We start from the raw sequence: 25,743 nt of genomic DNA on the forward strand, positions 1-25,743 counted from the left end.
ATTGTGTGACCACACCCCTTCCCTTTGAGACCATTGTCTCTTTATAAAATATGGGAGGTAATGCACCAATTTATAATTTGCAGGGGGATGCCAAACACCATAGCACTGGCTCTGTCTAATTGAGAGTGTGAGTTACACAGGAAATGATTTCCACAACCTCTCCTGGACCACTGGTGTTCAGTATAAGAGCAGACACTTTCCCCATCATAGTAACCTAGTAAATAAGAACTTCAATGCACAGCTTGTACTGAAATGTTTAATTACAAATATTTGACAATGAGCTTGAAACCACTATATTTAGTATTTACATAGTCTAGTCCCAGCCCAAAACAGACTGAGAGGGCAAATGAGGACATGATAAACTAGTAGCAAATTCAGGCAGTCAGTAGATCCAATGCCACTAGTCATGTTATACCGAGACACTGTTCTCAATCACACTCGGGTCCAAGTAGGGATATGGCAAATTCATGCTCTTGTTCCGCCCTTTAATGGAATGAGAGATCTTAGCCAGCTTCTCCTGGAAATTCTTTATGAATGTCTGAGGAACCTCCTCTGTAAAACGCACATTGGGGTAATCTCCCAGACATCTCTACAGGGAAAATAGGAAATCTTGTTAAATGGAAGCCCTAAAAAAGACAAAATAGTTTCAATAACTAGGTTGATTTACCAAATTACAAAGTTATATGCACACAAACACTTCCGGATAAATATGAAAAGTATTAAATCAGCTATTGCAGTATTTATATTGGCCTCCAGTACTCACCCGGTCCAATGGCTCTTTACTGAGCAGCCACACAGTGGATATGCCCAAACTGGTAGTGTTTACTTCAGGCAGTGCAGCCAGGATACTCTGGATTGTGCTGACCCCTTTTACTGTGGCAGGGGGACTTCTCATTGATGGGGGACCATTAGGCATCCAGGTATAGAAATCAGACTGAAAAACACAAAACAAAAAATACCCACTCACTATATCTGAAACAGACATGATGCTTTACATCAGAGAAGGATATAGAAAACATTCTCATTATATATTACAGTATAAACTATGGTGTAGTGCAGAGTTTCCCCAAATTCTGCAATTACAGTCCTGGTTTTAAGGATATCAATGCTTAAGCTCGGGTGATTTAATTAGTACCTCAGTCAAGTTTATTTAGCCATCTGGACTCAAAACATGGATATCCTGAAAACCTGTACTGTAATAGCAAAGTTTGAGTCTGATGTAGTGTATTCTGTTTCAAGACCTATATAGGCTTGCCACAAACCAAATAAAATAACTAACATGCATGTTATAGTTGTCTGTTTAAAGTTGTGAATGGCATCCATAATATAAAATGTATGCAAAAAAGGTAGAATGTTAGACATGAAGTTGAGCAGCAGTTTCTGCTGCGGGGTACACTGGGCTCCACAAGAAGTGGACAATGAGGTATATATAGAGTAGGATCTTGATCCAAGGAACCAACAGGCTCAAAGCTTTGACTGTTCCCAGAATGCATAGCGCTGCCTCCTATATCACCCCACCTCCCTGCACAGGATCTCAGTTTTTGTAGTTGGTGCTGCAGTAGCAGGCACTTAACAGAGGGGCTGCTCCAGGCAGCCTTAAGAAGAGCTTCTTTTGGAGGGAAAAAAAAAAAGTGAAGACTTCAAGGGCAGCAGCAGTGGACATTCACTGCTGCAGCTCCGGCTCTCCCCAGCGGCTCTGTACACTCGAGCCCTGGTTGCTGGGTAACTACAGCAGGAGGCTCTAGTTTTCTTCTTGTCAGGCACACACGACGGGGACTCTCCAGGATCGAGTGGTCGTGCTTCAGGAGGTGGTAAGTGGGTCCCACTTGCAGGACCTGGTCTTTATCGCGATCCGGCGCGGTCAGTGGGAGGCAGGCTGCGCGCGCTGGACACTGGCAGTACAGGCGATCCCACTAGATCACCAGGGCATGGGACAGATCAGGTTCTCTATAAACTGTTTTATTAGAACCCGCATTACCCGATTGTTTTGCCAGCAGGGGTATAGAGCTTGGACCTGAAGCCCCTCCCCCAGGGCACCATTTTCTGCAAATGTTCCCGCCCTGGAGCTGCATATCCATCTCTCCCTCACTCCCTGTCAGTGTCTGCGGCGCCATTATCCCTCAGCTCACTGTTCCTGGGACTGCTTGGGCAAATCCTCCTATGTAAAGCAGACTGGTTGTCAGCGCTGTGACTTTACAAGACACTTAAGTATTCTACCTGCCTTTAGTCAGGGTTTCCTAGTACAATTACCCTGTGATATACATCCAGTTCTTACTGTGTACTGTTATATCTATTGTTATATAGCTGTGTAAGCTAGTCCAGTGCAGTACGTATTAACCTCTGCATTATACAGACTGTGACTATTTGTGTGTGCATTTGATAGCTGAGTGGTGTCCATTTCGTGTCTTTCACTCAACCTGCTATCCCTATATTCTATAACCTGAGGGGGCTTGGTGCATCAGGATTTTTACAAAGATATACTGTATTTACATATTTTTCTCTGATTTAGTCACCATCTCTCTCCTGGTGCCAACTACACTGCGCAGGGGTTTGGGCTAGAGGTATTGTGCTGCTGTCAAATTGTACTGTGTTACCAGATACTGCAAGTTATATCATGCCTGCTTCTGAGGGTAACAGTTCTGGGGCTGAACACACTGCCGGTGTTGCTGAAGCCACAGATACCTATGAGGAAAATAGCAGCTTTGGGCTCTGGAGACTCCTTGCCCCCCAGTGGGACGGTGGCAAATAATGACCTGCTTTTTCCATGCTTCTGCTTTCGCTAGTTCATAAACTAACACCCCCTATGGGAACCCCAATGCCAGTGCACCCATTTGCGGTCCCTGCAGCTAACCTGCCGTTGGCGGACGATTTATATGCTCAAATAAAGAAGTTGAACCAGTCCGACTACTAAAAAGTCGAACAGTCGCTCGCCTACGTCCAAGGGGTCCTCTAAGCGAGCTCTTGTCTCCTCACAATCCACTGCTGTCACTGACACCTCGTCGGATGAAGACGGCACTTACACCGACCCCACAGGTTCCGACTCAGATACAGCTGATGGGGAGGGTGGTTCCCATGTGGATGTTCCTGATCTTTTGGAGGCTATTAAGTTAATTTTACAGATTACGGATGATCCAGAGCCATCCGTTCCTGCTAAGAAACCAGATAGGTTCAAGCGTCAGAAGGTGATTAAACAAGTTTGACCTCACTCTGAACACCTAATTGATGTACGTCAGGAACCCTGGGAAAACCCGGGTACGAAGTTTGTGCCTCAAAAAGATGCTGGCTCGCTATCCCCTCGCGCCGAAGCGGTCCAAGAATTGGGAAACGCCTCCTCCAGTGGACTCACATGTGGCTAGGATGGTGGTTTCCTCAACTCTACCGGTCAACACCGTCACGTCTCTAAAAGACCCTACGGATAAACTTGGGGAGGGTTGTCTGAAAGATTTACACCCTCATGGGTGCTGCACAAAGGCCCACTATTGCAGCTACTTGGGCTGCAGAGGCCACTAAAGCATGGGCCTTGGATTTAGATGCTGAAATCTCTTCTGACCGTGCTAGACAATGCTTGTCTTCTATTGTCACAGCTTCTCGTTATATTAAAGAGGCGGCTTCTGATGCTGTTATCCTGGCAGCCAAGGCCTCTACTACGTCAGTCCTGGCTCGCTGGATATGGTGGCTGAGATCCTGGTCTGTGGATCTGGACTCTAGAAAAACCCTGGGGAGGTACTCCCTTTAAAAAAAAAAAAAAAAAAAAAAAAAGGGGGAGATATTCTGTTTGAGGAGGCTTTAAATAAGATTGCGGCTGACTTGGCTACTGCCAAAACTGCCTGTCTGCCAAGTACTGCTCCTTCTGTGTCGAAGGCTAAAAAGGTACTTCCTTACGCCCTTCAGGTAAAGCAAAAAAGGTCAGGCATACAAAAAGCAGCCCCGCACTTCCAAACCTGGTAAGCCTAAGCCCAAAAGAGCCTGGGCGGCCGGACAGCCAGCTTCCAAGACAGATGAGCCTGCCGCATGACGGGGCGGGCCTCCCTCTGGGGGATCCCAGGGGGGGGGGGGGGGGGGGGGCTGGCTTCAGGGTATACCCAGGAATGGTTGAACACAACTTCAGATGCCTGGGTACGGGAAGTTGTCCCTCGATGTTATGCCATAGCCTTCAAAAATCTGACCCCCTCATCTATTTTGCCAGACAGATGTCCCATTTCACAAAACAAAGGCAAACACTCTACATTCGGTGGTACAGACCCTCCTGGATACAGGAGTCGTAGTACAGGTGCCTCTTGCACCGGCCCATTCTAAGAGGTTGGTGCGCAGTGCTGGAGCAACATTCCCTTCAGGGGCGGTGGACCAAGGAGTCATCCCTCCTCTCGATCAATATTCTGGAGTTGTGGGTGGTTTTCAATGCCTTGAACCTAGCCCAGCATTTAATTCAGAACCATTCTGTTCAAGTACAGTCTGACAACGCCACCACAGTGGCTTACATAAATGAAGGCTGCACTCAAAACCGCCCAGCAATAAAGGAAGTCTCACGGATTCTACAGTGGGCAGAACGCCATCTACCGGCAATATTCATTCCAGGAGTCCTGAATTGGGAAGCGGACTCTGTCGTCAGGACGTGCATGCCAGTGAGTGGGGCCTCCATCCAGAAGTGTTTCAACGTAGATCTGATGGCGTCTAGACACAATCACAAGGTTCCGTTCTTCGGAGCAAGGACAAGGGCTCCTCAAGCAGCATTCGTGGATGCGCTGGTGGTACCATGGAGGTTTCGGCTGCTGTAAGTGTTCCCTCCGGTGTCACTTCTACCCAGGGTAATTCGGAAGTTCAAGTAAAAGGAATTCTGCTTCTCATAGCTCCAGCGTGGCCCAGACGGTACTGGTTCTCAGACCTGCAAGGCCTATCGTCAGAGCGTCCGATTCTACTTCCACATCGCCCAGACCTCCTCATTCAGGGCCCCTGTGTCTACCAGGACCTAGCCCGGCTGTCTTTGACGGCGTGGCTGTTGAAGCCTCAGTCTTAAGTGCTAAAGGTTTTCTGAGGCGGTCATTCAAACGGTGTGGCGGGCCCAGAAACCCGTTTTGGCTCGGATTTACTATAGGGTCTGGCATTCTTACTTTGTTTGGTGCGCATCTAACGATTATGATGCTTCCAAGTTTAGTATAGCCAAGTTGTTGGCTTTTCTTCAGCAGGGCCTGGACTTAGGCCTGCATCTGGTCTTCCTCAAGGTTCAAATATCTGCCTTGTCGGTGTGGTTTCAGAGAAAAATTGCGACCTTACCTGATGTGCATACCTTTACTCAGGGAGTGTTGCGTATCCAACCTCCCTATGTCCCACCTGTGGCTCCTTTGGACTTGTCGGTGGTTTTGGAGGCGTTACAAGAGTCTCCGTTTTAACCTCTTGGTTCAGCTGACCTTAAGTGGCTTTCCCTTAAGGTGGTGTTTTTGCTGGCTATTGCTTCAGCTAGAAGAGTGTCGGATTTGGGTGCCTTGTCCTGTAGTTCCCCATATCGGATATTTCACAGTGACCGGGCAGTTCTTAGGACTCGTCCCGGCTATCTACCTAAGGTGGTTTCTTCGTTCCACCTTAATCAGGAGATTGTAGTTCCGGCACTTGTTTCTCCTGATCTGTCTCCCAAAGAGCGGTCTTTGGAAGTGGTACGCGCTCTCCGTATCTATGTGAAGAGAACTGCTCCTATTAGGAAAATCGGATTCTCTTTTTGTTGTGTTTGGGTTTCACAAACGGGGCTGGCCTACTCACAAGCAAACTCTGGCCAGATAGATTAGAGTGGTGATTGCACATGCTTCTGTGAAGGCTGGTCTCTGCTCCTGATCACATTAAGGCCCATTCTACTCTGTCTGTTGGACCTTCTTGGGCGCCCCAACGTGGTCCTCTGAACACGTTCATAAGGTTCTATGCCTTTGATACTGCCGCTTCCCAGGGTGCCTCCTTTGGATGCCGGGTTCTTGTGCCCGCTACAGTGCGTCCCCTCCCATAAGGAACGGCTTTAGGACATCCACATTGCCCATTCATTGTGGAGCCCAGTGTACCTCGCATAAAGTTTTAACAAAGGCAAGTTCTTACCATAAAACTCGTTTTTGAGGGTTAACAATCCTGTAGGTCAGTGCATCCCATGGTGGATACCATTCAGATTTGTCCATATGGTCTCCAACTCAAGGACAGATCATGAAAGAAACCACACAGGACAAGAACAGCATAATGTAAGAGCTGTGATGATCAGTCACTCACCTGACCATTGTTGACAGCCAGTGCCAGATTAAGGTCCACATGGGCCTGGAGCTGAAATTCATGAAGGGCCTATTGTGTGCCTCGGTAGGAGGCGTGACAAGCGCTGCAGTGGGGGTGGCCTAAATAGGGAGTGTAGTCTGTACCATGGGTGTGGCTACAGTGGCGGAACTAGTGAGTGGTGTGCCCATGTGCGGCAAAATGCTTTGGGCCCCCCCATCCAAGACCACCCCCTCACCCCTGGAGAGGATCTGGTGAGGGGGACCTGCTCAGGGCCAGGGAAATGGATACCTAGCAACAGTGCCGTAATTAGTCATTTTAGTGCTGTGTGCAAGAAACCGCATCGGAGCCCCACCCCTCTATGCAAAACAGGGGCAGTGCGCGCAGTAGGCGCGCGCAAAAAAAATAGGGGCATGGCTTCGTGGGGAAGGGGTGTGGCCACAAAATTATACCAATTCATATAATGGTGCACAGTAGTCTCCATTATTCAAATTACGCCGCACGGTAACACCACTACACCAGGTAGAGCCCCTTTTACACCTTACGGCGGACAGATTCCCCTTTTTACACATTACGGCAGACAGCGTCCACCTTTTACACATTATGGCAGACAGCGTCCCCTTTTTACACATTACGACGGACAGCGTCCCCTTTTTACACATTACAGCGGACAGCGTCCCCTTTTTACACATTACAGCGGACAGCGTCCCCTTTTTACACATTACAGCGGACAGCGTCCCCTTGTTACACATTACGGTAGACAGCGTCCCCTTTTTACACATTACGGCAGACAGCGCCCCCCTTTTTACACATTACGGCAGACAGCGTCCCCCTTTTTACAGGTGTACCCATTTTACACATTACGGCAGCAGGTGTCCCCATTTTACACATTACGGCAGGCAGGTGTCTCCATTTTATACATTACAGCAGGCAGGTGTCCCCATTTTACACATTACGGCAGGCAAGAGTCCCCATTTTACACAGTACGACAGGCACGTGCCCCCATTTTACACATTACGGCAGGCGTCCCCATTTTACACATTACGGCAGGCAGGTGTCCCCATTTTACACATTACGGCAGGCAGGTGTCCCCATTTTACACATTACGGCAAGCAAGAGTCCCCATTTTACACAGTACGGCAGGCACGTGACCCAATTTTACACATTACGGCAGGCAGGTGTCCCCATTTTACACATTACGGCAGGCAGGTGTCCCCATTTTACACAGTACGGCAGGCACGTGTCCCCATTTTACACAGTACGGCAGGCACGTGTCCCCATTTTACACATTACGGCAGGCAGGTGTCCCCATTTTACACATTACGGCAGGCAAGAGTCCCCATTTTACACATTACGGCAGGCAGGTGTCCCCATTTTACACATTACGGCAGGCAGGTGTCCCCATTTTACACAGTACGGCAGGCACGTGTCCCCATTTTACACAGTACGGCAGGCACGTGTCCCCATTTTACACATTACGGCAGGCAGGTGTCCCCATTTTACACATTACGGCAGGCAAGAGTCCCCATTTTACACATTACGGCAGGCAGGTGTCCCCATTTTACACATTACGGCAGGCAGGTGTCCCCATTTTACACATTACGGCAGGCAGAGACCCCTTCGAAAAAAGAGAGAGAGACAAAGAAAAAAGAAAAAAATGCCTCTATACTCTGTTTGTCCAGCGCCAGCCCGCCTCTCCAGTCTCCAATCTCCCGTCATGTCCCGGCTCCCCATCCTCCCCAACATCAGTACTGCGCTCGAGGGCGGAGTTTCGTGCAATGATACTTTTGCGTTGTGATGTCATGATGCAAAAGCATCATTGCACGAAACCCTGCCCCCTAAGCGGAATAGTAATGATGAGGAGGAGGGGGAGCCAAAAAGTGCGACTTAGAGCCGCGGTGGGCATCCTGTGCGAACGCCCGCCTCGCCGGCCGCAATAAACGGCTCTGTGGATACCCATTACTGTCAGATACCAGTTAATATCACAGACCTACTAACTTACTGACCTAGATTACACTTACTGACACGCACACGATTTATTAGCACATACATGCTTACTGACAGACACCCATTACTGACACACACACACACACACTTACTGGCACAGACACCACTAACTTTCATAAACCAATTACTGACTCACAAATACTGTACATACAACACATATAAATCAATAAACTTACTGAAACAGGCACCTCCGGTCTCACCCTTTGGCATCCACTCTCACTCTCCATGCAGCCAAGAATAGCTCCTGCGAGTCCCAGGGCTACATTGTACAGCCATTCTGGTTGCCCATGCGGTGCTTGAGTCACAGCAGGAAAGGGGGGGAGCTGAGAGAGCGGCTCCTCCTCCTCCCCCTCCGGCCGGCCCATCCTCATCACATAGCAGCACTGACTGGGGGGAGGAGCTCGAAGTAGATGGGAGCGCTGCTCCTCCCCCTTCCCTCGCGTCACTCAGCACAGCAGCACAACTAATAGGCTGGGGGCGGAGCCGCTCAGGAGAAGAGACGCGATCGGCTCCTCCTCCCGCTCTGGCCTGGAGTCTCCGTATTCAGTGACTGAGTGAGTGACTGATAGATATTCTGTAATTAGTGGTGGTGGCGGTGCGGCGGGTGCAGCGCTGGCGACGGCATACAATGAGTCAGTGTGACTCATTGTAATGCCAGCAACTATGAGTCCCTTCACTGTGGCTGTGGGCCTATTTTCAATGGGGGGCCTGGAGCTGCAGCTCCATCCGCCCCATTGTTAATCCGGCCCTGTTGACAGCTGCATGCTGAGCAGAACAAGTAAAGATCACCATGGTCAGGTATTTAATCAAACAGGCCTTTGTCTTCAAGGATGATGGCATTCCTATCAAATGTAATAATTAGTTATCTACTGTGGATCACTCCTACTCTGATTGAATATCAAAAGAAAGATCTGGACCATCGTATTTGGTGGTATATGACCTTTTATTAATACCAGGTTTACCAACATTTCAAAGATCAGGTTGGCTCATGGTGGACACCATTGTGATGTGGCATCGCAGAACAAGATGTCACTTACCTGTAGAATTAGACTCCAAGAAACCTTCTTTGGAAATCTCTGCCATCCAGGCCTGGAGTTCTGGATCTGTACCAACAACTGCATCACACTCATAGTAGTAATTTACAATGTTGGATACAAAGCTGAAGTGGATAAAGTAAGAGGTACAATAAGCAAATCAAATCTGGAGGTACAGATTTAATAGGGTATGTAATTCTAGCTGGCCAAAGTTCCCCTGATCAGATGTGTTGGCAACATTAAGGTTTTCTACATCCTATACACACACTGATCAGTGGGGAGGTAGTTTTAATACAAGTTGGAAAATATGGTTCTCCCTCTAAGGGGGTAAGCTGGAACAGGACAGTTTATTATACTGTATACCTCTCCACAGCCAACCAGATCTCCATCCCATCGTCCCTGTACAGGTAATTGGGAATGCTCTCCACTCCTCTTGCCTGGATGTCATCAGGCAGACAGAGGCTTCTGTAAGTGACCTCATCCATCGCTTTTCTCAACAGTATCGGAACCCCGCCATTTCCAGTTGATGCAGCCTGGAATACAAAGGTATTAGTGTGTTCTGGTGCAGTGCTGCAGCTTATATATTCTAGCCAGGTATAAAGGGATTGCAAGAGTCACTATACAAGTCAAAACCTAAACAGACTGAAACCCCTGTCAGCTGGCAGTTCTCTGTCACTTATTGTATAATGAAAGACTTCACCTGATCAAAGAGACCCCTGGGACCAATGAGAAGAGATCTGGCACGGACATTGATCTCAAGGGTGTAACGAAGATGTGGAATAAGTAGCTGGAAAGTAGAAAAATATTGATATTAGAATCCCATCTGATTTAGTACTTCATGAGTAATACAGGGAATATGAAAACCATAACATTCTTAAATTCTTGCTGTAGCATTAGCAGCTACTTCACCCTTATATAATACCCAACTATGCCACTCTAAAATGAAATAGATAAAAATATGAATTTAAGTCACAATTTTGACTTGTACAAGTCAGTTGTTCCCAGTTTGACATTTAAATGCTGATCAGTCATCTTCTGCTGTAGGCTGTGAACTTTGTTCCACTATTTCAGATGACACCCACTGGCATATCTATAACTGATGCAAGGTGTTCAGTGCACACAAGCCCCACACACTTCACCCATAAAATGATACACTTAACCCCTAGAGTGCCTTGGCACAAAGCTAGAATCTACAGTACCGTCAGAGAGAAAGGGTTTATCTTCTTAGGACACCCCTGGTGACACCTCAAACCTTATTAAAAATGACATTATCCTGTCTATACAACCCATGCTGCAAGAGCCACTCCATGACAATATTTGATCACCAGATCTTACCTTGTACACTGGGTGGCTCATTGGAAGTTGTCTTGTGGTTGCAATGTTGAAGACCTCAGCAAAGAGATGAGTGCGGAGAAAGTGGATGTCCACTTGATGCACCTGGTAGTCAGAATTGCGGACCCATATCTTGGCCAGCAACCAGTCATATTCAGAGTCACTGGGCAGGAAGATTGGAGTACTCTCCCCTGGGGTTTGAGCCAACTATAAGACAGATCTGTCACTACAGCATCATCTAGAACCACATAACTATCCTATTCCTTATTGTTTAGAAGTGGGCAGTAGATCCCCATTGCATGTTCACATAAGCCCATTTCATAATTAAGCTTTAAATTATAATAGGATATCTATAGCCATAGACCAGGTTTTTCTTTGATTGTTGGAAGATGGCATATGTCTTACCAAATAATGCTTCACCTTTCTCAAACAACGTTTAGATCACTTTTTGAAGTTAATTCACTGCCTTTGGGTCCATGAGGAACAATGCATTAGTTCATGTTTAAACCGTTCACATATGAACATTATTGCTTAAAAAAACATCTCTAATGGTCATTCTAGATAATGATAATGTTTTTATAGCGCTCTCTCCAATAGGACTCAAGGCGCTTAACAGATACAGTACATAGCATAATATAGTACAGAAAATAATGAAGTACATTTTCATAATACAGAAGCATGAAGATACTAAAAAGGGACATTCTGGAAATGCTTGAGTAAACAGGAAAGTCTTGAGTCTACTTTTGAAGGATTCTATAGTTGGGGCCTCTCGCACTGTGCAGGGAAGGGAGTTCCATAGAGTCAGAGCCGCATGACTAAAAGCTCGACCCCCAGATAAGTTATGGGAGATTCTAGGTACTGCTAAAAAGTCTCTCATCTACAGATCGCAGTGATCGAGTGGGGCAGTATGGGGTCAGAAGCTGCTTCAGGTACCTTGGACCCTGGTCATGTAATGCTTTGAAACTCAGTAAGCCAATCTTGAAGATGATTCGGCATCTTACAGGCAGCCAGTGAAGAGAGTAAAATGTGGGAGTTGTGGCTAGAACGGGGCTGGTTGGTTAACAGCCTGGCAGCTGTGTTTTGCACCAGCTGTAAGAGTTGCAATTCTTTTGCTGGGAGACCAAGGTAGAGGGCATTACAGTAGCCTAATCGAGATAATACAAATGCATGTATGACTTGGCAGATCTGAGGGAATTAAGCGCTTGATTCTGGCTATGTTCCTCAGGTGAAAATGGAGGATTTGATTGTGGCTGATATCTGATGTTTAAGTGTCAAGCCACCATCCAGGACAATGCCAAGATTCCGCACACAATCACTGGTCTATAATTCTGAATCCCCGAGTGCAAGTCCAGTTGGTTGGCTATGCTGCAGTCTTGTCCTTTGATGTTGTGGTTGTATCATAAGGACCTCTGTTTTATCCAGGTTCAGTCACAGCCAACTGGCACTCATCCACTCCTGTAGCTCAGCTAGACAGCCATTTAGGGTTGCTATTGGGTTATCAGTGCCCGGAGCAATGGACAAGTACAGTTGTGAATCTGCATAGCAGTGGTAGACCAGGCCATGGCGCCTGATTATTATTTCGCCCAATGGGAGCATGTATACTGCAAAAAGCATGGGTGATAGTATAGAACCTTGTGGGACACCACATGGCAATGGTGGTGATGAGTATAAATCAGACGATACTCTGACCTGCCTGTGAGAAATGATTTGAACCAGCTTAGGACTGTACCATCCAGACCACAGAACTATATCAGTCACTCAATCAGAAGCCCATGGTCCACAATATCAAATGCTGCCGAGAGATCCAGAAGGATTAATATTGAACAGTCACCTCTGTCTCTTGCCATCAGAAGATCATTTAACACACACGGGCTGTTTCAGTGCCATGTCTTCTCCTGAATCTGGATGGGAATAATCATAAATATCATGGGTGGTCAGGTGGGTTTCCAGTTGATTTGCAACCACTTTCTCAACCCTTCCTAGGAAAGGAATGTTTGATACCAGTCTGTAGTTGGTCATGCAGTTGGGATCTAAATTAGGTTTTTGTTTTTTTTAAGAAGCGGTCTAACAATTGCTTCCTTTAGGGGTCCAGGAAAAATGCCTGTCTGCAAAGAGCATTGCAAAAATTGTTCAAAGACAGGATCAATTATATCCATACAACCTATTAGAAGCCTGGTTGAGGTCGGGTACAGATCACAGGTGGTGGGACGCAAAATCCGAGCAATTTCAGCAGTGTCCTTTACATCCACCGGGTCAAAGCTGGTCCATGAAGGCAGGTAGCTTATATTGGCAGGCTCTGTAGTTTAGCACTCCTTTGATAGCACTGTAGAGATTCCAGCCTAGATGGTGGATATTTTATCTGCAAAGAAGTTTGCAAACTTGTTGCATCTTGACTGGGAGAGGGTTTCATCAATCTGCAGGCTTGCAAAGCATCTCCACTGTGCGTATAAGTTGAGCTGGCCTATTGTTTGCTGCTGTGATCTCATTTGACAGGAACTGTGATTTAAGAGTAATTGTCGATTGATATTCATTATGCTTTATTAGTTTTGTCATCCACTAGGTTAGTCTTCCTCCATCGTCTTTCCAGTCTACGCCCCCTTTTCTTGAGCTCACCAACACTGTTGTCGAACCATGGAGCTTGACATTGTCGTTTACGAGGTCTTATACGCACAGGGGCAAATATCAATTGCAGCCATAGCTTGCTCTTAACATGGACAGGAATGGTGCCAAGAATTTATGTTCTATAGAAACCGGTATTTAAGGTGTCATTGTACACTGTCTTTAAACCACAATCTTACATCCAAGATAACACAAAAGAAAGGTCCTGTATTTAAGTAGACAGACTTACTTGGATGGCTATTGGGATAAGTTGATCTTGATGCGTTTTCCACAATAGACATATAGGGGCAGCAATGTATTGTTGCTTTCCATTTATGGATTTATTGGCTGGGATCCCCTGCAGAATCTTGTAGTCTGCCAGGAAGATGTTGCCTTTCTGAAAGACACAAGCACCAGTTTATTGCAGAGTATCTAGGCCATTCTAGGTTTATGGGCTCTTTGCCTCATAGGAATAAATAGTAGACCGCAAGTCCGTTAACCACCAGTTAGAGATAAACACCTTTAGTTCTTGCTGAAGACTGGTGGTGGTCCCCAGAGATGCAGCCACCATGTTGTCACTAACTGGAAAGTTCTCCAGGATTTTGGAGCATTTCTTGATTTGGGTAGGATTAATTCCATTTAGATATTGACTACCAAAGAAGTAATCCTCCTTCCATATCTCAGCCACCACATCTGGGGATAAAAGATCAGGAACATTTTACACAATCATTCACCACAAGCGAAGGACTTCTGAGATAGCTCTATCCTTGCTCCATACACAAGAGCACTCTTTAGCCATATAAAAACACACTGAGCTTACTTAATAAAGAGGCGACCTAGGAAAAACTAGCTTCTATTACTCCCACATTGGAGATGTTCCCCTCACAAATAAAATAAAAAATTAATAAATTGACAAAGAATGGACATACCAGAGTTATCAAACCCTCTCAGGCAGAAGACCAGTTTGATATCATCTAGATCTGTCCATGATTCTGCACCTGTGGAACCTTCCTGCATCATTGCAAGTCCCCTGAGAAAGCAAGCAGGATAAAGGTGTCAAATAACCTACAGAGATGTACCAGGCATGTACATGAAAGTTAATATTCCTTAGCCCTAAACAAAAAAAAAAAATCCATGTCCTGATTATTTGGGACACCAATTTAAATTTTCCCTTCCGATTACAAAGAGGGATTTACATATTACTATGAAGAGTTGTCCTTAGGACTTATGCCAGTATATATAGCTAACTTTACAAAGCCATTATCACTAAGCCAATACAGTTAATAGTAACAGACAAGTTACAGGAGTATAGAAACCTGTCAAAACAAAGACTGAGGGGTCTATTTACGAAGACTTAGATGGAGATAGTCACTGGAGATACAGTACCAGCCAATTGGCTCCAAACTGACATTTTTCAAAAACAGCATGTAGCATGGCAGTTAGGAGCCGATTGGCTGGTACTTCATCTCCAGCAACTTTATCTTCAAAGGCTTAGTAGATAGACCAGAGTCTTTGACTAGGCATGCAAGGAACCATACATTTAGGATATACCAAAACGAGATCTAGTATAGCTTCCTCAAGTTTTAGATTCTATTCAGAGTAAATACATACGTGGTCGTCTTGGAGTAGTTTAAGCTGCTCAGTTTTAAGAAGGTGTACCGGTCATCACCAGGAAGATCCTCAACCTTGTCTACATCAATGCAGTGTGGGACACCTTCCACATAACATTTCCACCTGCAGTAAACAAAAGGGTTAATGCTGTAGAAAATGTCAATTATGGTACTCCTACATGGACCATTCCTGTCTCAGTTCATAAACCTATTGATTTTATAAGCAATATTTTCCCCACAATATTTTAAAGGCAAAAGGATGGTTAAATTCACAAGGCGGCTTAATGTAGAATGAGTGACTCAAGAACACCACATTTCGATTGGAAGGACTAGCCATATTTCAGCAAGGCTTACATACCTCAGGACTGTAGTTTTATATAATTTCAGGTGAAATATTAGCCAAGGACATTCTACAAGAGTGACGTACGTTAAACCACTTACTATGAAAGGTGCAATTTGCTAGTCATAAAAATTTCCAGTGCACTTATACCTAGGTAAAAAATAAAATGTAAATCTATCCTAGCAGCCTCTAGGAAGAAAGCAAGGTGATTACCAACCAAAAAAGGGCAATACTTCTAACCCCCTAGAAGGAACATTACACCCAGAGAGACATGACAGAAATAAACCTGTACTTCATGTATATTGATCACTCACTTGTGAGTTTCTCTCTCCTTCTCCAGTTCCGATCTCCGTTGTTGCTGAAGAATAGGGTGCGTATTCCCAGATAATATAATGCCTGAAACAGAAGAGATCAGGAGTACAGTGTTATATTTATGCTGGTTATTATGGATTGTTCTTGACCTTGTCTACAGATGAACCATGTGATGCCATAATTTCCTTACATGGAAACCTTCACACCTACAGAGTAATGTATGCCAGTTCTACATAGATCCCAGCTTTATAATAGATGGTACTGTACATCAGCATGAATAAGCAGCTCATATTGGAAATTAGGACAATGTGATCCATAGGGATGAGTGCATTTACCTATCCAGCAATGAAGCCCACCCATACATGACAAGTTACAAGAGCCCCAGGGAGTGCAATACAAGTCTGGATAGAAACTCACCCTTTCCCTCTGGTATCTCTACGGTCATTCCACTAGGTAACCATTGATAAAAAGGGAACTGGTAGCACCGACCATTAGGGCAGGTCACATTGACATACTGGCAGTACCAAGCAACTGCATTAAAACCCTTGTAAGTCATTGTTGATAGCCGGATCAGCAGGAGCTCTCCAAGATCTCTCAGTGTCGACTTCAAAGTCAGTCACCTGGGAAAGCAGAGCAGTGTCTAAGTAACATGCACCAAGGAACCACAGAATGCCACTCAGACATAAGGTAGATCAGGGAATGATCAGACCATTCTTTGTGAATAGCATTTTGCAGAAAAATAAAGCCTTTAAAGAAAATCATAATCCCTATGCATTAAAGCTAAGTACCATAAAAAAAAATAGAAAAGAAATATACTATATATTTTTTTCTTCTTGTTTAATTATGCAGTTTTACACAAATTTCTAGTATAATGTATGGAGGAGATTTTAAAGCTGTGGAATACAACCATGATGTTATAGGCACGGCTCTCAGCCAATTAGTGGCCTTCCATAGGTAGCTATGGAGATCAGCACCGAGGTTTTGCCTCGTTCGGGGATCTGGGGCAGGCAGGGACATCTGGCCCCAGATCCCCTAGGTTCGGGGAAGATGGGGACTGCCTGCCTACCACACGCACTGGCACCATTTTGTATAGAGGTGGGGGCTGATGGTGTCTTGCACACAACGCTAAAATGTCTAGTTGCGGCACTGCCCCTGCCTGTCTACCTCTCCCCATTAGATTAGGGCCCTCTTCCCTCATGTGCTTATCTTTTCTTACTTCAATAATCTTCAACTGCACCAAATCCAGCAGTCTTCTGCCACCTGATACTTATTCCAGCGTCATCTGCTGCTGTAGCTATTGTTACTTAGCTTGTACTAGTCCTTTTAAGTTGCCAGTTTCGATTATTTATGTTGTCTGTAATTGAGTGCTGCGGAACCCTTGTGGTGCCATATAAATAAAGGATAATAAGCTATGTATGGATTCATGTATCACAGTTCTTCCCATTATTGCAAAACCCAGAGTTTCAAAATGGTATAACAGCTTATCCATCCACCCTTTCGTATTTAGAATGTAGGACATTTATTGGACAGAACTAGGGGTAAACCACCTCATTTGAACAAGCTAGTTCTATGTATAGAGTGCACAAAAACATACAATATGGCAATTTTACAGGACCAACATTAGGTTTGTACAATAGCTCGATTAATAAAGGCAGATTTGCTCAACCCAAAAAACGAGAGACAGCCAGAAGAGCTTAGTCTATACATTATAACCTATTGCATTCCACTTTAGATTATTCTAACACACCAAGAGGAATAATGAGATGTCAGAAAATTATCCACATTTACCAATTGAAAAATGTAACTCTTTGGATAAGTCTGTCCAAACCATTCCAGCAACATACACAATTTATAAAACATTTCAGTGTAAGAGATCATACTTCTCTCCAAACAGAAGAAATAGAATAGGACTGAGGATAGACATTCCAAATTTAAGAGGTTAATGGCAGACTTATATCATTGCCTATGGCAATGTCCAAAAACTTGATTTACAGGTATGGCAATTTAGGATTTACCACTTAGTGGAAAGCAACTCACCAACTCCAGAATGGGCCAAATTTGGAATATTGCCTGAAGGATCTCAAATTCAAGAAGGCCCCTGAAAACTATTGCTAGCCATATCATCTGCTGTACGGAAAAGTGCGATACAGATGTGGATAAACGATTCCCCTCCAACAGTCTATTTAACAAAATGCTACAATTTTCATATGGAATGATAGAAGCGACACTACAGAAGGAAAAGGTGAAACGATTGTTTGAGACTTGGTAAATTTGTGACACTCAAAGATTAAGGGGTCTATTCATGAAGCAGTGAAAAGAATGGAGAAAAGGTACAGTAGAGAAGGAACCAATCAGCCTTGAAAGAAATACATTCTAGAAAATATAAGGGAGATGCGGATTGAAGTTTCCCCACTCTTTTGGCTGCCCCCCCCCCCCCCCAGTACAAATTCAAAAAAGTGTTTCTACTTAAGTTGTTTGAGACAAAATTAGCCCTACAGGAGGATGCAGCGTCACTGAATGACTAATAGAAAAGTATGTGGAAGCTTGTCCTTCTCTGTTGACTTTTAGCATATCTTGAGATATACAAATCATCTATACAGATTACTGTATATACAGTTAAAATGATGGCAAAGAAAGTGGAAAATGATATATTTTAATACAGTGAATATGAAAAGTTTGGATGTACAGTATATGCAAATGTAAACTATTTTAGATCATACAGAACAATGGAATGCTCGTGTGTTTGTACTTTTTGAACGAAGAAAAAAAAATGCAGTTAGAACTCTGCTTGTAAACACAAGGAATCCTCTGGCTCTGCTCCTTAATCTGTACAATTATACAGCAGCAGAGAGGGGGGAGCTTCAAGGATCTCTACCTGAAAAATAATATCACAGCTGCTACATGGAGGAAGCCTCTCTCCATCAATTGATATCTCAAGGCCTCTTCTGGTGTTTTTCTACATAAGTAGATCTAAACAGAATGCATTTCTCATTACAAGTGTGCCCTCTTTCTGATTTGTTCATCCATAGGATACACATATGCTACTTCCTAGAATGACCAGCCTTTATTACTGGTATTATCAGCATACTATACCAATGAGATACTGCACCGGGTCTGTAAGTGTCCACACACACACACACACACACACTCTAAGACTACTCTCCTTCAGGCAAGCTAGCAAATTCCAGAATAGCCCACAAATTTTCCTATCCAATTACATCCCCAGGGCAGGGATGCAATTGGATCGTTCGCTCCATTAAACCCCCTCTAGACACGGCAGTGGCATGTCCAGGAATGCACTAATGAAAAAGTGCTGTCCTCGTCTTACGGGTCTGACGCAGCGCTTAATCCCGCGACATGATCTCAGCTCCATAGAGTACCGAGGAGCTGCTCACCATCAGTAATGCACCGATTTCTGGAACAAATTCCCTCAGGGCATATTGGTCAGTAGCTATTCGCCACTGACAGCAGACGGTAGTGTATATTTTACTGGCCACTTTTGTCTTTGTTTTGCTCTTGAAGGTAAAGTCTGTAACCTGAATAATTAAAGAGTTTTTACAGTTTTGTTTTCTTGGTAATTTTAGCAAAAGTCTTTTCATGTACTCAAAAATGTTTGCACTGTGGACATGACACACACTTCCGGCACTCCACCCAGACATTCTTGCCCAGGGGCCCTCCAGCCAAAAAGCTACAATGGCATGTCCAAACTGTTTAACTCCATTAGGGTTTTTCACAGCTGTCAGCAGCCGAGAAGGTGAGGGACCACATACACACAACCCTGACCGCAGGTGATGGGCCGGCCACACTAACGTCAGGTGGAGGGAGAGGCCGGGAGACACTGCGATCAGCCACACATACTCACTTTTCCATCCTCCTGACCCCAGGCCAGTGCTGCAAGTATGGCAGTAACATAAGAAATTGACAGCCGGTACGCAGTACCGCCAGTCTGACCGCCTTGCTTGCAGCCGCTGCTGTGTGTGAGGGGAGGAGAGTGCAGCATGCTCAGTGCTTAGTCCAGCAGCACTGGCGTGCATCTCAAATCAGGCACTAGTTCATGAGCCAATCAGAGCTCTGGGACCTGCAGCAGCAGCTCCTGATTGTTTGCCAGGCCGTGAGCTTTGATTGGCTCATAAACTGGCATCCGATTTAAGATATATGCTGCCACAGACTGGACTGAGGGGAAGGAGATGTGCACACTCCATTCTCCTCCCCTGACAGCAGCAGCAAGAAGTACTGTGGGGGCATGTGTATCTATCACTGCCATTATTGGGGGGCATGTGTATCTTGCCCCCCATATGTATCACATCTCCATTTTCATTGGCCATGCCCATTTTTAGACATTTTTTCTATTTGCACCACTGCCCCAGGCCAACATTGCTGTGTGACCTTATCATATAGCACATGAGGACCTTAGCAATCTGGCTTGACCATTATACAATAGATAATACCCATCCTTGTGTATCAAGGCCTATTTCTTTATAGATTGTAAGCAGGGCCTACCTATATGACTATGGGGGGTAATTCCAAGTTAATCGCAGCAGGAATTTTGTTAGCAATTGGGCAAAACCATGTGCACTGCAGGGGAGGCAGATATAACATGTGCAGAGAGAGTTAGATTTGGGTGTGGTGTGTTCAATCTGCAATCTAATTTGCATTGTAAAAATAAATCAGCCAATATTTACCCTGCACAGAAATAATATAACCCGCCCAAATCTAACTCTGCAAATGTTATACCTGCCCCCCCTGCAGTGCACATGGTTTTGCCCAACTGCTAAAAAATTTCCTGCTACGATCAACTATGGTATAACCCAGTTTTGTTTTATCACTGTTTCCAGTTGTAAAGCGCAACAGAAATTGCCACGCTACATAAGAAATGGTTAATACTTACAGCTCCAGGTCTGAAGTTACTCCACTTATGATTCAGATGATGTTTAGCACTTTCTCCCAGGACTCCCACAAAAACAATAGAGACTTGATCACAGGTCCCAGCACTTAGGTCAGTCCCTGTTGCAATCTTTAGCTTGTAGGTCCCCATGTCTTCCGCTTATGACTCCTGTCAGAGCAGCTCTGTAAAGAACTAGACCAATCAGGTTTTGTTTGATCCTCTCAATTTTTAAGTGGACAGCAACCCCCCTCCCCCCTCCACAGAATTACTAATCAACAGATTTATAAACCAGATGGAAACATTTAATCAGAATAGACCCCCACCCAAATAGAATAATAAGAATAGATCTGCATGTGGGCAGCATGTTTGGCTGAAGCACTGACATCTCAGTATGATCTGTGCAGACAAGGTGTCTAGACATACATAGTCCCCATGAAATTACATTAACCAGGCCCAATCTGACATCCCAGGGCTGGAATTCCTCAGAAAGTCAGAACCCTCCAAACAAATGGGGTCCACGCTACAGAGTCATGCTACAATTCCCAGTAAGCCTGCTCTGAGCACTTGTAGAATCACAAGTGCCAGCATTCCAGGACATTAAGGGCCTGCTGGTGATTGTAGTCCACCTGTAAAGATTAACCTCACATCCACCGCCAGGTATGCAGGTCATACTTGCCTACCCGACCCTCTCCATGAGGGAGAAAATGCTCTGTTCCTGGACTTTCCTGGTAATATATGATTGTCATCACCTGTGGGGAGCTAGGCAATTGATAAGAAAGGTGTTTCACCACAGGGGATGGCAATCATACATTACCAGGAAAGTCCAGGAAGAGAGCATTTTGTCCCTCATGGAGAGGGTCAGGTAGGCAAGCATGATGCAGGTAATAGACTAGGCCTGGGGGAGGGCTCATGCATGGTTTGCAAATATTAAGCATTTACTCTTTTAAATGAAGTCTGCTTTGATCGTATGGAGCTGTGCTTCGAGTCTGCTGCAGATTGATGGTGGATTCATACTTCCAATATAAATATGTATTGTAGCATACCTCCCAACAGGACCCTCTCCAGGAGGGACACCATGCTCTGCTTCTGGACTTCTCTTAATGTATGATTGTCGCCACCTGTGTTGAACAGGTTAATGGCCAAGAAAGGTGTTTTATCACAGGTGATGGAAATAAACGTTATGGTAAGAACTTACCGTTTATAACGTGATTTCTCTTATTCCACAGGATAACATTGGGATATTGTCGAGCGACAGCGAAAATGGCACCAACACGGTCACAAGCTTTCTGGCCTCCCAGGGTGCATTGGGGCCTCCACTATATAGTCCCGCCCACTGATTCAGTCAGATCAGTTCTTTCCACAGCGATTATAGGCAGGAACATTAGGTAGAGACCTGTACAGGCGATAAGAACACACATGCACACCCTTCCATACAAGAAGGAAGAGGTTTTTAGTGTTTGTCTAGATCCTCAAATCAGATGCGTTAAGAGAAATCACGTCATCAACGGTAAGTTCTTACCATAACGTTGTAGTATCTCTGGCTGGGTCTTCACTGAATTATCCACAGGAAAAACATTGGGATTCCCAAAGCCATTTTAGTGGTGGGGACGCTTCCTGATTGCACAGGAGAACCTTTCGCCCCGAAGTCTAGCGTCATGAGAGGCAAAAGTATCCAAAGGCAATAATGTCTGATGAATGTGTTATATGAGAAGACCATGTGGCTGCCTTACATTCTTTCGTGGTGGTAGAGTGAGAGGCCGACTTTGATGCACCCTGTGTTGCTGCCCAGAGAGACCTACCTTACGTGTAGAGTGTGCAGAGACATTAGCCGGAATAGGGAGATCTGCATGAGAATAAGCTTCAGATATTACCATTCGGAGCCATCTCGCCAGCGTCTGTTTACTAGCAGGCCAACCTCTCCTATGGAATCCGTAGAGGATGAAGAGGGAATCTGTTTTCCTGATGGCACTAGTACGATCTATGTAGATTTTTAAAGACCGGACCACGTCCAGTGACGCTTCTCCCGCAGATAGTCCCGATACCTGAAAAGCTGGGACTACAATCTCTTCATTCAGGTGAAACTTTGACACCACCTTTGGAAGATAACTAGATCTCGTTCTGAGAACTGCTCTGTCTGGAAAAAAAAAACTTAGGAAAGGAGACTTACATGATAATGCTCCTAAATCTGACACTCTTCTGGCTGACGCCATTGCCAGTAAAAAAAGAACTTTAACCGTTAACCACTTAAGATCTGCTCTCTCAAGTGGTTCAAACAAAGGACCCTGGAGAAATTTAAGAACTAAATTCAAATCCCAGGGAGCTGCAGGAGGAACAAATGGAGGTTGAATATGTACTACTCCTTGGAAAAAAGTACGTACATCCTGTAGGTCAGCAATCTTCTGCTGAAACCATACAGTCAACGCTGAGACTTGCACCCTCAAGGAAGCAACCTTCAACCCCTTATCCAATCCTGCCTGCAGAAAATCCAAAATTCTAGCTACTTTAAAGGCTCTTGGATTGTAATTTTTTTCAGAACACCAATGAATATAGGCTTGCCATATTCTATGATATACACGGGCCGAAGAAGGCTTTCTTGCTCTAAGCATGGTTTGGATTACTTGCTTTGAAAATCCTTTAGCCTCTAAGATAGAGGTTTCAACAGCCACGCCGTCAAAGACAGGCGATCCAGATGACTGTGACAACAAGGACCCTGCATTAACAGATCTGGACGTTGAGGGAGCAGTATCGGTGCTTCCACAGACAGACAGACATTCTCCACAGATCTGTGTACCAATGCCTTCTTAGCCAAGCTGGAGCTATTAGAATGATTGCTCCTTTTGCCTGTTTTATCTTTCTCACTACTCTGGGTAACAGAGATATTGGAGGGACAGATATGCCAGCTGAAACCTCCATTCTACTGACAGTGCGTCTACCAGGACTGCTCCTGGGTCCCTTGTTCTTGATCCGTACCTCGGAACTTTGTTGTTTAGACGAGACGCCATAAGGTCTATCTCCGGTAGACCCCATCTGTTCACCAGTGTCTGAAACACTTCTGGGTGTAGTGCCCACTGCCCATTCGGTTTCCTGAATGGTGTGCCGACTGAGAAAATCCGCTTCCCAATTTAGTACACCCGGGACAAATACTGCTGACAATGCTGGGAGATGGAGTTCTGCCCACTTTAGAATGGGAGTTACTTCCTCCATCAGACTCTTGCTGCGAGTCCCTCCTTGATGATTTAGGTATGCTACTGCCGTCGCATTGTCTGAGCGGATCTGGACTGGTCTTCCTTGTAGATTTTCCTTTGCCTGAACTAGGGCCAAGTAAATGGCTCTTATTTCTAACAGATTTATCGGCAGGCGACTTTCCCTTGCGGTCCATTTTCCCTGGAACCATAGGCTTCCGAGTACCGCCCCCCAACCTTGCAGGCTGGCATCTGTCGTCAGGACTTGCCACTCTTTTATCCAAAAGGGTCTCCCCTTGTTTAAATGGTCTGTCTGTAGCCACCATGCTAGAGACCTTTTTACATTTACTGGAATCTTTATCATCTGCTTCTTTATTGTTTGATGATTTCCGTTCCATTTTGTCAATATGAGATGCTGCAATGGTCTGGAGTGGAATTGCGCATATTCCACCATGTCGAACGTTGATACCATCAGACCCAACAGTCGCATTGCTGCATGGACTGACATTGTCTGGGCTTGCAACGCTTCCTGAGCCATGACCTGCACCTTGACTATTTTCTTCTCTAGTAAGAGAACTCTGTAGGTCTGAATCCAATATGGCTCCCAAATGAACCATCCGCTGTGATGGATTCAGGGACGACTTCTCCCAATTTATGAGCCACCCATGTCTCTGTAAACAAACTATCGTCTGTTGGAGATGGCTCAACAGTAAATCTTGCGACTGTGCTAAGATTAATAGGTCGTCTAGGTATGGGAATATCCTTATCCCTTGTTTGCGCAGACAAGCTGCCATAACCACCATGATCTTGGTAAACACCCTGGGTGCTGTAGCTAGCCCGAAGGGCAGAGCTTGGAACTGGAAGTGTTCCTTGAGGATGGCAAACCTGAGGTAACACTAATGTGATAGTGCTATAGGCATATGTAGGTAAGCATCCCGCACATCCAGAGATACCATATAGTCTCTCGGTTCCATAGCCAACATTATGGAGCGTAACGTCTCCATGTGGAACTTCGGGATCCATATGTAATTGTTCAACATCTTCAGATTTAGAATTGGTCGATATGACCCATTTGGTTTCTGGATTAGAAACAGATTGGAGTAATACCCCTGTCCCTTTTGTGATGGAGGTACTGGGACAATCACACCTGACTGCTGTAATTTTTGGACTGCTTCTTGCAGGGCATTGGCCTTCGACTCTATACGAGACGGGCTGGTGCAAAAAAATCTTTGAGGAGGCTGCCTCCTGAATGGGAACCCATACCCCTGAGATACTACCTTCTGCACCCAGGCATCTGTTGTTGACGGTTGCCATGTGTGTGCAAATTGCAGGAGTCGGCCCCCAACCCTGGAATCCTCCAGGCGGAGGCCCGTCTCTTCAGGCTGAGGGCTTCTGTTCAGGTTTGGAAGCTGGCTTTTTGCTAGCCCACTGCTTCCTACCCCTGGATGTAAACTGGGGTTGTTTAGGCTCCTCTTTACCTTTCGCTTTGCTTTGCCAGCGAAATGAGCGAAATTTTAAACCCTTGGACTTAGGGTTGTAGGTAGCCGGAAGTCTGACCTTCTTCGATTCAGCCTCTGACTCTAGGATATCCGATAAAGGTTTTCCAAATATTATATTACCCACGAAAGGCAATGCTTCCAATTCCTTCTTGGACTCCGCATCTGCCTTCCAGGTCCGTAGCCAGCCTGCTCTGCGAACGACTACTGCCAGGGCTGAAGCTCTAGAAGCAACAGTGCCTACATCAATGGCTGCTTCTTCTAAATACTGGGCAGATTGTCTTAAACGGCAAAGACGATCCTCTTGCTCCCTAGTAGGAGAGGGGATGTCATTCTCTAGTTCCTCTATCCATTCGCCCATTGCCTTTGCTACCCAGGCCGAAGCCATAGCAGGTCTTACCACTGCACCCACAAGAGAAAAAATATTTTTTCAATAGGCTCTCTACCCTCCTGTCTGACATCATTCAAAGAGGTAGATGACAGTGGCAAAGCAGATTTGTGCACGAGTCGCAGAACATGTGCATCTACTTTTGGAGGAACTTCTCTCTTCGAACAATCTCCAGCAGGAAATGGATAATAAGAATCCCATCTCCTAGGAATCTTATACTTTTTACCGGGCGCTGCCCAAGACTCATCCATCATTTCCGTCAACTCCTCTGACGCTGGAAATTCAGCTTTCACTGACTTTGTTCGTTTGAATACAGGTGCTT

The 25,743-nt window shown here is 45.2% G+C and overlaps 1 protein-coding gene across 1 annotated transcript; it reads right to left on the reverse strand.

The window, feature by feature from the left end:
- Positions 1 to 253: 253 nt before the first annotated feature.
- Positions 254 to 20,538, reverse strand: LOC134990317 (polyunsaturated fatty acid lipoxygenase ALOX15B-like). The gene is made up of 15 exons (XM_063950677.1): positions 20,359 to 20,538; positions 18,866 to 19,006; positions 15,888 to 16,083; positions 15,473 to 15,554; positions 14,820 to 14,942; positions 14,138 to 14,238; positions 13,729 to 13,901; positions 13,459 to 13,605; positions 10,614 to 10,817; positions 9,979 to 10,065; positions 9,642 to 9,811; positions 9,282 to 9,403; positions 8,993 to 9,086; positions 764 to 941; positions 254 to 589 (listed from the first exon to the last, which is right to left on the reverse strand). Exons 1-15 carry the CDS (start codon positions 20,503 to 20,505, stop codon positions 410 to 412), a joined length of 2,145 nt encoding a protein of 714 aa, XP_063806747.1. The 5' UTR covers positions 20,506 to 20,538; the 3' UTR covers positions 254 to 409.
- Between the last annotated feature and the right edge of the window lie 5,205 nt (positions 20,539 to 25,743).

This window comes from Pseudophryne corroboree, chromosome 2 (assembly GCF_028390025.1).
Source record: "Pseudophryne corroboree isolate aPseCor3 chromosome 2, aPseCor3.hap2, whole genome shotgun sequence".
Classification (NCBI taxonomy): Eukaryota; Metazoa; Chordata; class Amphibia; order Anura; family Myobatrachidae; genus Pseudophryne; species Pseudophryne corroboree.

What these genes read in the sequence shown, in the direction of transcription:
- LOC134990317 (XM_063950677.1), bottom strand. Translation starts at nt 20,505, where the DNA reads ATGGGGACCTACAAGCTAAAGATTGCAACAGGGACTGACCTAAGTGCT. An exon ending in AAATCGGTGCATTACTGATG is followed by an intron (nt 16,084 to 18,865) that starts GTGAGCAGCTCC and finishes CCCAGGTGACTG; the next exon opens with ACTTTGAAGTCGACACTGAG. An exon ending in CCAGGGGTCTCTTTGATCAG is followed by an intron (nt 9,812 to 9,978) that starts GTGAAGTCTTTC and finishes TTTGTATTCCAG; the next exon opens with GCTGCATCAACTGGAAATGG.